At 38.8% G+C, this 17,530-nt stretch overlaps 2 protein-coding genes across 4 annotated transcripts in view; one reads left to right on the top strand and one right to left on the bottom strand.

Moving 5' to 3' along the window:
• wdfy1 (WD repeat and FYVE domain containing 1) overlaps positions 1 to 16,495 on the top strand; it is a 37,485-nt gene extending 20,990 nt beyond the window's left edge. The window contains exons 1-5 of one of the 3 annotated variants that reach the window (XM_082180123.1): positions 11,382 to 11,538; positions 13,207 to 13,385; positions 14,317 to 14,425; positions 14,520 to 14,657; positions 15,552 to 16,495. In XM_082180123.1, the coding sequence (XP_082036249.1) occupies positions 11,536 to 11,538; positions 13,207 to 13,385; positions 14,317 to 14,425; positions 14,520 to 14,657; positions 15,552 to 15,587 (465 nt within the window). In that variant the 5' untranslated portion in view covers positions 11,382 to 11,535 and the 3' untranslated portion in view covers positions 15,588 to 16,495. Of the gene's footprint in view, positions 1 to 11,381; positions 11,539 to 13,048; positions 13,104 to 13,206; positions 13,386 to 14,316; positions 14,426 to 14,519; positions 14,658 to 15,551 lie in introns of those variants that run through there. The other 2 variants (XM_082180124.1, XM_082180125.1) reach the window with 2 other exon arrangements.
• dhrs12la (dehydrogenase/reductase 12-like a) lies at positions 651 to 10,286 on the bottom strand. The gene is made up of 10 exons (XM_082180252.1): positions 10,146 to 10,286; positions 7,059 to 7,192; positions 6,900 to 6,982; positions 6,460 to 6,555; positions 5,684 to 5,765; positions 5,527 to 5,588; positions 5,352 to 5,456; positions 4,450 to 4,540; positions 3,567 to 3,704; positions 651 to 977 (listed from the first exon to the last, which is right to left on the bottom strand). Exons 1-10 carry the CDS (start codon positions 10,199 to 10,201, stop codon positions 862 to 864), a joined length of 963 nt encoding a protein of 320 aa, XP_082036378.1. The 5' UTR covers positions 10,202 to 10,286; the 3' UTR covers positions 651 to 861.
• Positions 16,496 to 17,530: the final 1,035 nt, after the last annotated feature.

The following is a 17,530-nucleotide window of genomic DNA, read 5'->3' on the forward strand; positions in this document are numbered from 1 at the left end:
TTTCCTAGTCGTTTGAATTGCATGTTAAAATTTTTTATTTTTTATTTTTAAGTTTCTTGGGTGAATCCTACTGAACTCCTAAAAGTGATGGAAAAGACATGAGATGGGATGAAAAAAATATGCATTCGCTTTCCCACATACACCATCACACCTTCACAGATATTTATTAATGTTTGATGAAAACGAGTGAAGTTACAGTCATGTCATAATTAAATGGTTAATAACACAGTCTATATATGTAGGAATGTAATCATACATTATTGTCAGAACAAATAAAAATAAAAACTACACATCACTTCCTCATTCTCTGGAAAATCAGGTGACACACTCAAACCAAAGAAACGTCCAATCACAGGCCCCCAAAAGCAGGAAATGTCCTTTCCCACAGTTTCCTGTGCTTCACCAGGTGATTGGCCGTGAGTGAGTGATTGACAGCTGGGGTGACTCCGGTCAGAACGGGTTCCCACCTGATTGACCTGATTCGTTGGAGTCACCGACACAGTGAGAACGCACTGCGATTGGCTGAGATTGATCACATGGTGTCAGAACAAGCTGTCGGAAAAGAACGAATCCTGCGTCTGCCGTGACCAATGATAGGAGAGAATTGAAATGTACAAGGAAGTAGAACAGGAAGAAACAGGAAGTAGTCATTGTGGTAAAAGACTTAAACGTATTTAAGCATTTATTGAGCAAAACAGTCTTTCAGAGCTCAGGAGGACATTTTAATCTACAGCTAAAAGTTATTGTGAGGTTCTGTAAGTACATTCACACTGCTTTTACGAGTGAGAATAATGTGTCTAAACAGTTACAGTGTTAGTGTTCTACATTTATTTGTGTTGCAGTTGTTAAATGCGAGTGTATTTAGTGAGGCTGGAAGCCCTTGGCCAGATCCTCCATGACGCTCATGAATTTCTGATCTTCCAGCTGTGAACTGTGTGTCCAGGCCAGGGGAAGATGAGCCGACACCATCTGCCGATCTAATGCATATAAAAACACACACAAAGACATTAGGATGTTTAAAACATATTCATCTGGAGAAAAGACTCCTATTGGCTGAACAATCAATATGTACATAGAGTTGAGAGAATTCCATTCAGAATCTGAAGTTGTTAAATGATGATAATCCTCTCTGAATATATGCTACCCTGAAGCAAGATGCACCAACCGAGGAAGTCGTCATTACCATGGAAATGCCACAGAAGTGAGTATTTGCAGAAGCTACAGTCGCTAGGTAACTTTATATGACTATGTACCATAAATAAATGACACATGAATTCTAGAAATATAGTGGTTCACCAATCTGGTTTTGCAATTGTTCACTCGCATTGGTCCATCAAACCTAAATATAGATTCTCTATATCAGTGTCAGTAGCCACATTTCCATTGCCCTTCAAATTGTGCAAATTGAAATTGCGAATTGAAAATACACCCAATGGAAACACGTCAACTTCGCAAAAACTCCCATTTATTGCAAAAAAAGTGTATTACACTCGCATGAGGTGATTTTTCAGGCAATTCGGAAGAAAAAATTGCGCAAAACTGCAATGGAAACAGTTCTTGCGCATTTACAGGTCAGCTGATGTAGACGACGCGGTATGTTTGGACAGACTACGAGACAGAGTTCTTTATTAAATTCATAAAAGACAAGAGAATTACAGGAATACTGGATTCTAAACCTCAAAGAAATGCCACAATCAAGACCTCGAAGCAGAAATGAAGGAGAAACGCCCAGAAACATCAACCGTTCCAAGTATAAGGGTCTTTCCTTACCATCAATGCTTGGATAACACGCATACGTCTCCTGCCATTAATAATAATGGGCAGTGCAGTGGCTGGGATATACACCTACCAACATCCGTCGTGAGAGGAAAAAGTTACGCTTTAGTCGCATAACATTGGTTAATGGAAACGCCGTCATTTCGCAATCGTTTTTTGTCGACATTTAGAAAAAAATCTCAAAAGTTTTGCGCAAATCTGTAATGGAAACGCACTGACTGTTTCTGAACTCCCTGAAACGCCTCCATTGTAGTTCTGAGTTTCTTCCGGGAACGAACACAACATTCCTCATTTAAATAATTCATACGGAGAATAAAGGGGCGGGGCCTGATTGAGTTAGTTTGTAATGTGTTGAAACTCGAGGTTATGGTAAGGGGCGGGACATTTCCCAAACACACTCGAAGCGCTTGACCAATCCCAACACGCTGATCCAGCCGACCAATCAGAGCACAGTGTGCTTTTCTGAAGGAGGGGCTTCACAGAGACAGGAACTAAACAGAACGTTACTGACAGACTGGGAAGAGAGGAGCTGCAACAATGGAAAATATGAGAAAATTATGAACATTCAAGCCTGAAAACCTATTCTTGGAGAGCCCAAAAATAAAATCAAGACTTTGTGAAAAGCCATAATATGGCCTCTTTAATTTTGACTCTATCAACTATAGTGTCTTGTATTAAAAGACTGAGTAGTGCTTGAGTAACTCAGGCGGTGAAGACGTGAGCGCTCTCTGTTATCGTCTGTTTGGTTTCCCTGTTTCAAAAGGTCGTCTTGAGTCACTCCGGTCGTGTCTGGTACCGAAGCTCTGCCCACTACAGCTGCACTGGAGCTCCGCCAACTCGCTTTCCCTTTCTTCATCTCTCTCGCTCCTTCCTTCTTCTTTCATCCTCATTCTCTCGTTCACTTTCATTGTCCAGTCTTCCTTTGTACAATCTTTGTATTCTCTTCATCTTCTCTGTACCACTCCTGCTTTTCTTGCTTTCATCAGCGTCTTTCATCCATTCTTTGTCTCCTGAAAGGCTCACTTGTTTTATATTGAAACAGACGGGCGCCTTATTGATGGAGAGAGAGACGGCAGCTCGCTTTCACTGGCAGCAATGTTGTGCCACACAAAGAGCATGAATAAACTCCAAACTGATTCCAACAGAGTTTTAGCATGTTGATATACTAATACAGCGATACTCTAATAAGTATAAAGATACATAAAATGCACAAATATTGAGTAAAATAATGTTTATAATTACACAGAACTTAATTTTCAGTTCTGGTGAAAATATGGTAACACATGATGATAACCTATACTAAGTACATGTAGTGATTTATTATTACTCAGTGCATAAATCTATAATTACAGTGTAACACTGAAACTTTAAAATAAAGTGTAACAGAAAATAGCATATTTATAAACAAAATTGATCCTGCCAACAATTTCTTTTCAAAATGCATTCTGCGACTTCTGTCTTCACAAGTTGCAATGTTGACTTAATATAAGTACAATAAACTGAGCAATTTAATACCTACAAATATCTATTCAAAAGGTAATTAATCAAATTTAAAATGCAATACTTAGAGTATCATTGCTTTTTCCTTTAGCAACCTGTTAATGCCAAACTCCATTGCAATCAGTTGTGTCTCCCATGTGCTTCACATTAGCAGTGCTGTTTGTGTGGAGATTTCTGTCACTTATGAGATTTAATTTGCAGTTAGCATGCTGCCTATGTAGGCCGCAAGGTGGCTCACTAGGTTTTGAAACACAGCCTGTGTGTGTGTGTGTGTGTGTGTGTTTGCTCACCCTGATAAAAACCCCCGCTGGGATTCTTGACGGCCGCCTCGGACACAGCGAGCCACACGACCGTATCGGCCCCTTGCTCCGGTGTCCGCAAACGCTCCTTCATAGAGCTGTGGAAATCAGGCATCGCGTTCGCTATGGCTAAAGAACAAGAGGCGAGAACAAATCCATTAGACATCAACAAATCAGTCTGAATAAATACAATAACATCTATTAATTTGTTTGTTCAACATCAAGCTTTCAGGTTAAAATGTATAAGTGTGATGGAAACTGCATGCTTTAGGTGCTCTATTTTAAATAATTTACCAAATGTAATTTGACATTTTTGTACATTTTTGCAGTTTATTGTTTAAAGTCACCATAAAATCAACGGGGCGGGGCAACCTTTCAATTACATGAGTTCGACCAATAGCAAACCACAACCATCCAATCAATTCCCCATGGACAAAATTAAGCCCCGCCCTACATTTGTTCTTGTTCGAGAAGCCGTTTCACTCAGATAAATGTCACAATATGGAAGACTACTAACTATTAAATAAGACTAACTTCCGTTTCATGCCCACTTTAAAGGGCTATCAAACATGTTTGCAAATCTATTTTTCAATGTGCACTGCTATGCAAACTTCCCTTCATCTATGACAGCTACCATTGCCACAACACTGATGCATCATGTGCAAATGCAATGTTTGCTCTGCAGGTCAAAGCTTAGAAAATGCTCTAGATGTTTCATTTTAGTATCTTCAGACTGAACTGCTGAATTATGCAACTTCCGTTTCATGCCAACTTTAAACAAGAATATTCCATGTATTCTCTGGAAACTGCGTCTGTAATCATACATGCATAGTTCCGTCATTTAAATTTATGATGATTGTGCGTTTGCAATTACTTGGCGTGTCGACCCATCCGGGGTGCATTACAGAGAAGTGGATGCTGGGATGAGCTTTAGCAAACTGCTCCGTCATCACCACCTGCTGCCTCTGAAACACAACCAATGAAGGAAACACTGAAGTCACGTCTGATAGAGTCACTCGAGTAACAAACAGCTACTAAATCAGAGCAACAGAAAAGTCATGGATCATTTTTACAATAATTTTACACGACCAACTTAACCTTTTTTAAAGAATTGAATAGGATGCATGAAAATAATCAAAAATACTTTAAAGGGGTCCAATTATGCCTTTTTTCACAAGATGTGAAATACTGCAAGTCTCTGGTGTCCCCAGAATGTGTCTGTGAAGTTTTAGCTCAAAATACCCCACAGATCATTTATTATAGCTTGTCAAATTTGCCCCTAATTGGGTGTGAGAAAAAACAAAACATTTTGCGTGTGTCCCTTTAAATGCAAATGAGCCGCAGTTCCCCGCCCCCTTTACAGAAAAGGGCGGAGCCTTTACAGCTCATGCTTCGGAGACTTCCGGCAGCAACAAACCTGGAGAACATCACGCAGTCAAAATGTCATAAATGATCAGTAGTGGTTTTCAGCCTTACATTGATGGAGAGACTCAGGAAGAAGTTACAACTTTTAGAATTTATTAGTTTATGATTTTTGGGGATTTTTTGAGTGGGTGGATTTTTACCATTACAGCCTGCTTATTAACACACACTATGGACACATCTGTGTTCAAACACCTTATAAAAGTGAATTTTGCATAATAGGTCCCCTTTAAGTAAGTACAGTAATCAAACAATGAGCTCAATAACATAAAAGAATAAACTAGCAAATAACAAATAGTGTTTCTGTATAAGGACACAAGCTTTACTTTTGACTATGTATGTGTATATATATACCTTATTCTGTGCGTACACCATAGTGCCGTCATATCTGCCCCTCTGAGACTGCAGGTTTCCGGTTCGCAGTTTCTGCACCAGCATCCCACCGGATGAAACTGTGATCTGAAAGAGAGGAGAGAGATGGTGACCCGTCTGACCCCCGTCTCCCGCTCTCAGTCTCTGGTTTACTCACCACTCTGGGGTCAGGGCTCTTCTCCAGCAGAGGAATGAGGCTCTTGATGAGGATGTACACGGCTGAACAACACAACACAGGGATCAGGGGAAAACAGTCTGGTAAGCTGTTAGACATATTATAAAGGAAGTAGGACAGATCTGTCAGAGATCTTTACCTAGACTGTTGCTGGCGAAGCTTTTCTCCAAATCCTCTCCATTCACCTCCCTCTTGGTCATCATACAGCCGGCGTTATTGATCTGTCACAATCAAATCACTCAACCAATCAAATGATCACTACTTCCATTGGCTGGTAATGTTATATTTACACTACCATTCAAACGTTTGGGGTTGGTATGCAGTTTATAACAGTAATAAAATACAGCAATATTGTGCAATATTATTACAATTTAAAATAGCTGTTTTCTATTTGAATATATTTTATAATCAAAGCTGGATTTTCAGCATCATTACTCCAGTCTTCAGTGTCACATGATCCTTCAGAAATCATTCTAATATGATGATTTGCTGCTCAAGAAACATTTCTGATTATTATCAGTGTTGAAAACAGTTGTGCTGCTTAATATTTTTGTGGAAACTATGATTTTACAGGATTCTTTGATGAATGTAAAGTTAAAAAGAACAGAATTTGTTTGAAATAGAAATATTTTGTAACATTATAAATGTCTTTACTGTCACTTCTGATCAATTTATTTCAATTATTTATAATTCATTATTTATCGGCTTTAATATATCGGCCAAATTATCTTAGAGGGGCGATAAAGATAACATTAAAAATGAACATATATCGTCCGATACTGATATGGTGGCCGATATATCGTGCATCCCTATTGCTGAATAAAAGTATTAATTAAAATTTTTTTTTAAATACTGACCCCAAACTTTTGACCCTATAGTGTAGTTTTAGAGCAGAGAGATGTGAGATTGCCTCACCAGGACGTTGAGAGTTTTGTACTTTTTCTTAAAAGACTCCGCAAACTCCCACACTTTTTTGGTCTCGGTCAGATCCAAAAGATGCACATAGATTTCCTGCAACCAGACACAGAGGCCAAAAGTCATGCACTTTATAAAAGCATCTTGCATTACAAACAGATATAGAGATGTAAATCTGTTTCCAGACAGCGTGTAGATAAATAAGAGGGTCATTTCAATGATTCACTGAGTTTGTGTACAAATGTTAAATTATTTATTTACACACTATTCTTCATTATGCAGATGCTTTCTTATTTTACTGCAGGTTCGGTCCTCATGACCTGCGGTTAAATTACTTGCTCAAAAAGGCACGTTGGTGGAAGCTTTTCTACAGCCGTCTGTGTCCTTTACCTACTAAACCACAACCTAAAACCCCCAGTCATTCAAATACAAACTCATACTTTGTTTCCAGACTCTTTGACGATCTCCGCTCTGGCTTCTTCCGCCTTGTCCTTGTTCCTGCAGACCATGTGGATTGTACCACCTTAAAGAAAAAGATGGTCAATAGGTTACACTCCGGCCCTAAAAAAGTAACTACTGCTGTTTTTCCCAACACGCACCTTTCTTGGCGATGGCCATGGCGGTTGCTTTCCCGATTCCACTGTTGGCTCCAGTGATCATGAAGGATCGGCCTGCCATCGACACCTCCAGGTCTTTCTCAACAAAGTTTTTAGATGCTGACAGAAATGCCCCCCTGAGACACACATTTAATTAGTCTTGAAATGTGACGGGGGTTACCTGTGAACACTGCTAGATCAGTTCAGTTAACTAATTACTTCATGCTTTGAACTATTTGACAACACATTTTTTCAAAGGGGACCTATTATGCCCATTTACAAAGTCTTGATTTCATTTTTGGGCTCTACTAGAACAGGTTTTCATGTTTGAAAGTTCAAAAACACATTATTTTCCCCATATTCTCCATTGTTGCAGCTCCTCTCTTCCCAGTCTGTCAGTAACGCTCCGTTTAGTTCCTGTCTCTATGAAGCCCCTCCTTCAGAAAAGCACGATGTGCTCTGATTGGTTTGCTGGAGGACCAGTGTGTTGTGATTGGTCAAACGTTTTATGTGTGTTTGTGAAAAGCCACGCCCTTACCATAACCACAAGTTTCGACCAAGCGGCAACCTTCCTTTTTGAGATGACTCTCTCTTGAATAATGAATCCAACACAGAAGTGACTTAAACTTAATTTTGTTTCCGAAGAAGATTTCTGTCATTTTAGATAGTTCTCATCATGCTTACGTATGTTTGGTTTTAGTTAGTTATTTGATGCTATATTGCTGCGTTCACGCCATGTCATAATTACCATCATTTTGAGATGACAACACATGATGTTTTATTAACAAGGTTCTGGAGGAACACGTTCTAATGATCAAATAATCAAGTCATTCCAACCAGCTGTCGGCAATCAGTAATCAACAGGTCCACTCAATCAGCATGATTAAAGGCCTATAAATACACACAGTTGACTCACCCATATTCCTCGACAGTTTTCAGCATCCCTCCACCACCCCATCTCCTCACACTTGCCTGGTTATCTTCCTAACCAAGAGATACGGGGGAGTACTCTGGGTTCGGGCCCAATTTCCGAGCTCGGAGTCCTCCCTCCGGACAGCACGCCAAATACGCATAACTATTTATTCTCTGATCATTTGTAAGTGTGAACTCGTGAAATGACTTTCTTTTGACTTTTTTTTTAATTATGCGTTTCTACAGAGATGGTCCTCACTGCAGAACACGAAATCCACCTTACATATACCTAAACCTACCCATCTCCACCCCCTGATCCCTAAACCCACCCCTAAACCTACCAATCTCCATCCCCTGATCCCTAACCCACCCCTAACCCAATCTCCACCCCTTAGATCTGGATCCAACTCCGCCCCCTGGATCTCGTGTACTGCAGTGAGGTTCTACTGTTTCTACAGGCAACAACATCAATGCCTAAATTAACCTGCAGCGGTCAGGTGGTACAAGTAGGCGCTCAAGTTGTAATTACAAGCTCTACAAGGACCAGGATGTGAACACAAGTTGAAATCTTGTAATGACGGTTATTATGACATGCCGTGAACTAAACCTAAAAATAACTGTGGCTCCACCTCAGGATTACAACTACGACTCGGGCCCGTAATCGCTGAGCGATGTCAATGGCCATTTCTAGGATATTTTGGCTTTATTTTTCTGCAGTGGAAGGAAGTGGAGATGGATTTTCTTTTTATAGTCGGTTTCAACACACTACTAACTAACTCAACCAGGCCACGCCCCTTTATTATGTATATCCTGTGGGCAGGAATTATTTAAATGAGGAATATTGTGACATGTTCGTTCCCGGAAGAAACTCAAGACTACAATGGAGGCGTTTCAGGGAGTTCAGAAACAGTGACACTGATATAGAGAAGAACTCCAGCTGGAAAGACTTTGCAGAGCTTTTTATAATGCTCAAACAGCAACATTACACACTACAGAAAGATGAACATGTAAAAAGGCATAATAGGTCCTCTTTAAGGTGGAGCACATGCCAATGGGAGAATAATCTTAAAGCAGAGCTTCTCAGCTGTCTGTGGTGAGTTCTGTTTCATTTTGTACGATATAGAAATTGAGGTTCTGTCTTTGTTTGCATCATGATGTCCTGAAGCGAAACCAGTTGAGAAGCATTAAGCAGTGTCCTAATGTGCCGCCTTGCGTCATGGCTTAGCTAATGAGAGCTAGTGTCAGTGCGTCCTCTGATAGCACCGCTCCTGGTATCAGCATCTCAAAGACTGGCTTTGTCCACGCGTGCCAGGCCAGAAGAGGGATGAAGAGGAGCGAGGAGGTGCCGGGGGCAAACAAGCTTTTCTCCGTAAATGCGTGCACTGTTAAGGGTGATGTGTGTCCCATTATGGGACGTGAGAGGTCGACCCGGGTAACAATGTAACAGGAGGAAAAAACAGATGCAGAGGCCACTGAAAGATAAACTATAACTATAATCATTTTTGAAACTGGATTTCATAGAAAACGATTTCATGTGTTAAACTTGAGCTTGCAGAGTATGTTAAAAAAATTGTTGTAAGAGTGCACCATATTTTTTCTAGATGTTAAAAAAATGTCATTTATAAAAGCTATTGTTTTAATTACAGCATTTACATCATTTTACGTGCGAGTAAAAGTCCAAGTAGGCCTGCAGACAAATGCTGGACGTCTATCTTAAATTTCGAAATATTTAGAGGAATTGAAATAAAAATAAAAATTTAAATTCATTAAAAAATAAAATAATGTTGTTTGTTATACTTTGTTTGTACATATAATCTTTAATCAAAATCCTACTAATGAGGACACATGTATAAATACAGAATTCATTATAAAAATTGCATTAAATAAATTCTATTAAAAAACTTGATGCGTCATGGTAAGAGAGATAAACAGTTGTAGAATGACTGAAATCTGACCCAATATTTAACATTTGTTATATTTAACATTTTAATTATAAAATGTTAAATATCATGGTAAATTTGATATGAGCCCTTTTAAAAAAATGTATACAAATGTATAATTATATTATATTAATTATATGATATTATATAATTAGATGTGCATCCATGAAGCATTATGTGTAATTATGTTTGTTAATGTTGTTATAAAGTGTTATTTTTGAAGCAGTGCAGCTCTTACTTGGTGAATTCGGTGAGTCCTTTGAGGAACCATGCTGAGTTCCGGTACAGAGACATTCTCACGCCCGCGCTGTCGCTCAGGTCGCCCGCTGTGCGCGTGGAGGCTCCCGGTGCTTTTAACCGGCCCCGGGGTCACATGAGTGCACGTAGAGCCCCACGCCACTCACTCACCGGGGCTCCACACGGCCTGCCCTCTACCGGTGATGGACGACACAACACGCTTCAGACTGTCAGATGTGTAAAAGCAATTCATTTGTGCCTGCTGTAGTGGACCGTTTGATGGATTCAATAGCTGCCTGAATGAATAGCTATGAATGAATTCATTTATGGATGAATAAAACCGTATATTTAATGACAATATCACAATATTATTAATAATAGTCGTACAATTTAAATTAAAGACCTATTATTAATAATAATTGTATATAAAAAAATACTGCAATCAATTACCGGCGTTCAAAGCCCTTTCAGGCCTTTGCGCATGCGACAAAATACATTACGTGTAATTTAACAAGTTACAAGCCTGTAAACGTCTAAATTAGAAGTGAAAAGACCATTTCAGCTAATTTACCATTGACATCTAATTTTCACCGTTATAACTGTTATTATGACACATATTTCCGGATCTCCATAAAAGATTGCATTGTTTTTGTAGAATCATTATTTTATGTATTTGTGAATTATGTAAGCCTGTTGTGGCCTGAAGGTTTTTAGGTAAACTGTCTCGCCCATATTTTAAATGACCCTGTGTGTTTAATCGGAATCTGTTTTGATCATTATTGATCTAGGACTAGTTCCCAAAATTATTATTATTATTTTAAAATATTCTCAAATATTTAATGAAAGATTTGATTGACAGCAGTGGTAGCCTACTTGAGGCAAATTTGTTCAGAATGAGCTCTAACATTATATCAGTAACGTGTGTGTGTGTGTGTGTGTGTGTGTGAGAGAGAGAGAGTTAGAAAAACAAAGATCGTAACATTATATATTATTAATATTGCCTATAATTTAACACATAGCGCTGCTGCTGCTTTGTTTATAATATTTAGATTATATTGTTTTTGTTTGGCTAGAACACATGAGGTTACACCCTAAATCGTTATTATCAAATCGTATTTTAAAATATGTCAGGGTAATTGACTGTAATGTCATCGCCACACCTGACCAGGTAAAACCAGCAGGTGTTAATCAGATACAGACGCGCGCAGATCTCGGCCCCGCCCCCTTCTGGCCGTGCGCGCCTGTGATTGGTGCACACCTGTGCGCGTGCACGAACACAGAAACACACAGCGGGGCGAGGTGAGAGAGTCGCGGGGACGCGCCCATAACACAGAGACATGAACCCGTGCTGCAAACCACACAGGGTCGATCAGGACTTCTGAAGTCTCAGGATGGTGAGGTCACAATGTGCAACTGCTGATCATCATGTATTGTCTCGTTATTAATGTTGCTGTCATGTTCTCGCATTAGCATCACAAACAGATCAAACTATCAGATAAGAGTCAGAGTGTCAGGCAGAGCTTTGTGTTTTCCCTTCTGTAGAGCTGTTTGTCTGGGACCTTTGTTGTGTTTTACTGCACAGTGCACACAAACACTGTTCTTTTGCTGATAAGAGGGACATTTGTATTTCCTTTTTGTACCAAGAAGACAAAGGTGCATTTGTTGCCTTTATCACTCTTTTCTTGGTTTGCAGTTTCATGTTCACATTGCTCAACACCCAGAGAGAAATGCATGTCTGTGTGTATGGATAAAAGGTGAAATGATTCATATAGTGTATTTTTAGTCTAAAAAGCAGTTATATTATAAGGTATAAACATTAGTTTCCTGAGAATCAAACCCATGACCTTGGCATTGTTATGTTAGTGTTCGTGCTCAACCTTCTTTTTGACTTGATTTTTTATTTATCAGCATCAAGTTTTTAGTTTATAAAGATGTTAATGAATATTGTTTATTACATTATCATTACCGCTATCAAATAAGATAAAAGTTTGTAAATATTTTTGTAAATATATAATATACGCATATATATATATGTATGTATGTATACACACACAAACTTTTTGTTAGATGTGATTAATCGCAATTAATCGATTTGAAAGCACTAATTATCATTTATTGTAATTATAAATGAAATATAACTGGTCACCATTTCAGTTTTTCACACATTTGAATAACCTTTTTGCCTTTTCAAATGGTCCTGCAGTGAAATATATATATATATATATATATATATATATATATATATATATATATATATATATATATATATATATATATTATAAAAAGACAATTACTAATAATTAATATCTACTATAATTACAATATCTTCCATGGCAAGAAATTGTAATAATAATTTTTATTAAATAAATACATTATAAAATATAATGATATATATATAATGGATGTAAACAATGCATTTTTAAATTTAAAAATAAAAAATATAAAAAAATGCCCCCACAAAGATGTCATTATAAATCTTACTAAATTATGTTTTTTGAAAATGTCAAAATGTGTGTGTGTGTGATGGGTTGGTTTAGGGGTAGGGATAGTGTGTGTGTGTGTGTGTGTGATGGGTAGGTTTAGGGGTAGGGTTAGTGTAAAGGGAGAGAATATACAGTTTGTACAATATAAAAATCATTATGACTATGGAGAGTCCCCATAAAACATGGAAACCCAACGCGTGTGTGTGTGTGTGTGTGCGTGTGTTAACAGGGATGCAGGCTCTTGGCAACAGCCTTAAAATGTCAGATTCCCACTGGGGTCTCAGCGAGGAGTCTTACGCTCAATGCTTTTCTATGCTATCGGAAAGGTGTGTGTGTGTGTGTGTGTGTGTGTGTGTGTGTGTGTGTGTGTGTCAGCACACATTACCCTAATTATTACTCCTAGTAACACATTAACTGTGATAGTCCTGCGTTATTTGACATTCTGACCATGACAAAGCATGTGGCTTTACCTATAGGTGTGTGTGTGTGTGTGTGTTTTGTGCTTTCACATCTTCAAAAGCAGCTTAATGAAGCTTTCAGACATATGCGGAGAAATGAACGTGTGTGTGTTCGCTGTAGATGCGCTTTCTGCTGCTGTTCAGCCGTCAGGGGAAACTACGACTGCAGAAATGGTTCACGGCTCTCAGCGATCGGGACAAGAAGAAGATCATACGGGACGTCACGCAAATGGTGCTGGCTCGCCCCCCGAAGGCCTGCAACTTTCTGCAGTGGCGGGACCTGAAGATCGTCTACAGAAGGTCAGAGGTCACCTTCTTATCTTATGTTCTTTCTTCGTCATTACAATGCCTTCTGTAACTTTCCAACTCGCTCTCTCTCTCTCCCATAACTGAACACAACCTTTGAGCCCAGTTAATGATCAGCCATCAGCCCTAAAGCGTCGCTGCGTTTACAGGCAAACAGAGTTTCAGATCTTTGCACATGATTAAGGTTTAGTATTTCTGCTCTTCAGTCTGAAGATACTAACATGAAACATCCAGCGCATTTGCTGAACTTCGATGTCACAGTCAACATTGCATTTGCACATGATGCATCAGAGTCGTTCCAGTTCTGCTTTACTACATGAAGGGAACTTTGCAGAGTAGAAGTAGACACTGAACAATAAAGGTTGCAAACATGTTTGATAGTCCTTTAAAATCGGCATTAAACGGAAGTTGCAATAGTCTTTTCTTCCCTATTGTGTTGTATATCCGAGTGAAACGGCTTCTCAAACAAGGACATGTGTAAGGCGGGGCTTGATTTTGCCCTTGAGGAATTGATTAGATGTTGTGGTTTGCTATTGGTCGATCTCATTTGAGTGACAGGTTGCCCCGCCCTTGCGCCAATAAACATGTCATCAGAGAAAAGAAGTTGCTGCAAAGGAAGGGAAGGAATCAAATTCAAATATTACTCGGCAATTCATAATATTCATATTATGGTTAAATATTACTAGGCACATGCATTAAAAAAAATAATGACCCACACATAAATCATTTATAATAATTACTGCAATATTCCATAAAGAAACCCTATTCAGCCAAATATGGCTCTTGAGAATAAAAGTGCCACGGGGAAATGTGTGTTTTTAAGAGAGTACTGACGAATCAGCCTATGATTGTGTGTTGTTGTATGTAAAAACATTGTAGTCAGTTTGTGCTGTATGCACTCTGACCTCTGACCTCTGACCTGCAGGTATGCCAGCCTGTATTTCTGCTGTGGTCTGGAAGAAGAGGACAACGAGCTGATCACACTGGAGCTCCTGCACAGATACGTCGAGCTGCTGGACCAGTACTTTGGCAATGTAAGGTTTGGGTCATGTACTCTAGCGTTCATGTTGATGTGTTTTCTGAATCTTGAATTGAGGTTTTTGGTGTTTATATGTTTGTGTGTTGCAGGTGTGTGAATTAGACCTCATTTTTAACTTTGAAAAGGCTTACTTTATCCTGGATGAGTTTGTCATCGGTGGAGAGGTGCAGGAAACATCTAAAGCGTCTGTGGCCAAATCAATGGAGGAGGCAGATTCTCTTCAGGAGGTGAAACACACACACACACACACACACACACACACACACACACACACACACACACACACACACACACTCGCTCGATCGCTCACTCACACACATACACGCAAAAACTCATTCACACACACGCAGACACACAGACATGCACAAACACACACGCACACACACGTAGACACACACACACTCACACTCACAGGCACACACTCAGACACATACACGCAAAAACTCATTCACACACACACGCAGACACACAGACCTGCACATACACACACACACACAGACCTGCGCACACACACACACACACACACACACACACACGTAGACACACAGATATGCGCACACACAGACATGCACAAACACACACGTAGACACACACACACACACACACACACACACACACACACACACACACACACACACACACACACACACACACACACACACACACACACACACACACACACACACACACACACGTAGACACACACACACGTAGACACACAGACATGCGCACACACACACACATGTAGAAACACACACACAAACGCACTCATGCCACAAAAACTCATTCACACACACACACACACACACACACACACACACACACACACACACACGCACACACACACGCACACACACACACGCACTGCACACACTCAAACTCATTCACACACAGACACATGCTCATACACACACACACACACACACACACACACACACACACACACACACACACTTTTTGATGAGATTCATCACATTTTCACAGATGTTTTTACGCAACGTGATCTTGTCTGCCTGACCGAATAAGTTATTACAGATGAGTATCATAACATCATGAATGAATTTATGAATTCTTACAATTGATAATTAAGAGACATTGTGTTTTGTGTTTATTTGTGACAGACAATGGAGGAGTATGTAAACAAACCGACATACTGAAGGATAATCACAGCCATCGCCTCAGTCTTCAAAGACACAATAACAAGAACTTCATATGCTGAATGTGTTTAATTATGACCATTACTACACTGAAACAGCAACACTTTGCATTATTCAGCATCTCGACTTCTGAGATAGTGAGAATACTATTGTTAAATGATAGGATTTATTATGAAATGTGGCACACTGTTTTTGGCTGTAGACAATGAGAAAGGGCGAGAGACACTCATGTACATTAGCGCTCACAATTTGGGGGCCAGTAAGATTTTTTAAAAGTAATTAATACTTTTATTCAGCAAAGATGCATTAAATTGATCTAAGATTATATTTATAATGTTTCAAAAGATTTCTGTTTTAAATAAATGCCGTTCTATTGAACTTTCTATACATCAAAGAATCCTGAAAATGTGTCAAAAATCATCACATTAAAATGATTTCTGAAGGATCATGTGACGCTGAAGTTATGATGCTGAATATTCAGCTTTGATTCACAGGAATTAATTGCATTTTAAAATATATTTAAACAGAAAACTGTTATTTTAATGTTGTACAACATAATGTTGTAATAATATTACAGTTTTACCGTATTTTTGACTAAATAAATGCAGCCTTGGTGAGCATAAGAGTCTTTAAAAACATTAGAAAATCTGAACCGACCCCATATCTTTTAACCACTTGACTACACTGTGAAATGAACCCTCAGGTTTCTTCTTAGTTTCAGGTAAATTTGATTTTTAATTTTTCTCTGCGGGCTGACAATCAGTCAATAACCTTCAGACAGATCTTAGATGATCTTGTTTTGAACTGAAATATTTTTTTATTTATTATTATGCTTAATCTGAAAAAAATAAATTTTGCATGGATGCCCAAGCTTTGATAATAAATATTAAAATGCTTTTTAATAACAATTTGTTTGTTTTTTTGAAAATGTATAGGCTAAATTGTGGTTAAATACAGCATGGGAAACGGTGAGGAAATTTCCACATGGTAGGCTATATAAACTTACGGCCACAATACCGATATAACATCGTATTGAAATCACTTTTGAATGCTCGCTCGAATTCGCGATCACGGTACAGGCGTTTATAGGCCTACTGTCTTTGGGTACAGGCCACACATTTTACAAGATAAGAGGCCATTTGTCAATGACGCTCAGTCCTGTCAGTCATCTCTCCATTATCTCATAACCTGGTAAATTAAATCTGAATCCTGCTGCGACTCTTGGAGAAGTTCGTGTTTACGAGGTGGAAAGTCGTGTTTACGGTCAAATCACTTTCGTCGGATTAAGATGGCGGTGCACCTTCTCTTAACTGACTACACAAAAATACAGCAAGGTTTGTAGATCTAGGCTACTTCTAGTAAATGGACAACAAAGAATGTGCATCAGGTGTGTTTTGCTTTTTATGTTTTTAATAAATTTATGAAGCAACTGTCAACTTTATCGTTAGCCTACATATTGTAGGTTATTTATTGTTATATTGCAATGCTATTATATTTTGGGCAGGGAATTAGCTAACTTTGCTGTAAATAGAAAAGCCTGACAAGATCACTGCTAAATACCTAAAGGCACCTATTATGCCCCTTTTCACAAGATGTAAAATAAAATAAGTGTGCATGTCAAGTCAAGTCAAGTCAAGTTTATTTGTATAGCGCTTTTCACAATACAGATTGTATCAAAGCAGCTTCACAGTATTAAATTAAAATAATACAACAAAGTTTGTTTCAAGAGGAATTTATTGATTGATAAAATTAAATTAAATATCCCCAAAATATCCCCAACTGAGCAAGCCAAAGGCAACAGTGGCAAGGAACCGAAAAACTTCATCAAGTGACCTAATGGTGTCCTAAAACTCCATCAGGTGACCTAATGGAGAAAAAAAAAACCTTGGGAGAACCCAGGCTCAGTCGGGGGCCAGTTCTCCTCTGGCATTTATGAGCTAGAG

Source organism: Leuciscus leuciscus (genome assembly GCF_965113295.1).
Source record: "Leuciscus leuciscus genome assembly, chromosome: 9".
In the NCBI taxonomy this organism is placed as follows: Eukaryota; Metazoa; Chordata; class Actinopteri; order Cypriniformes; family Leuciscidae; genus Leuciscus; species Leuciscus leuciscus.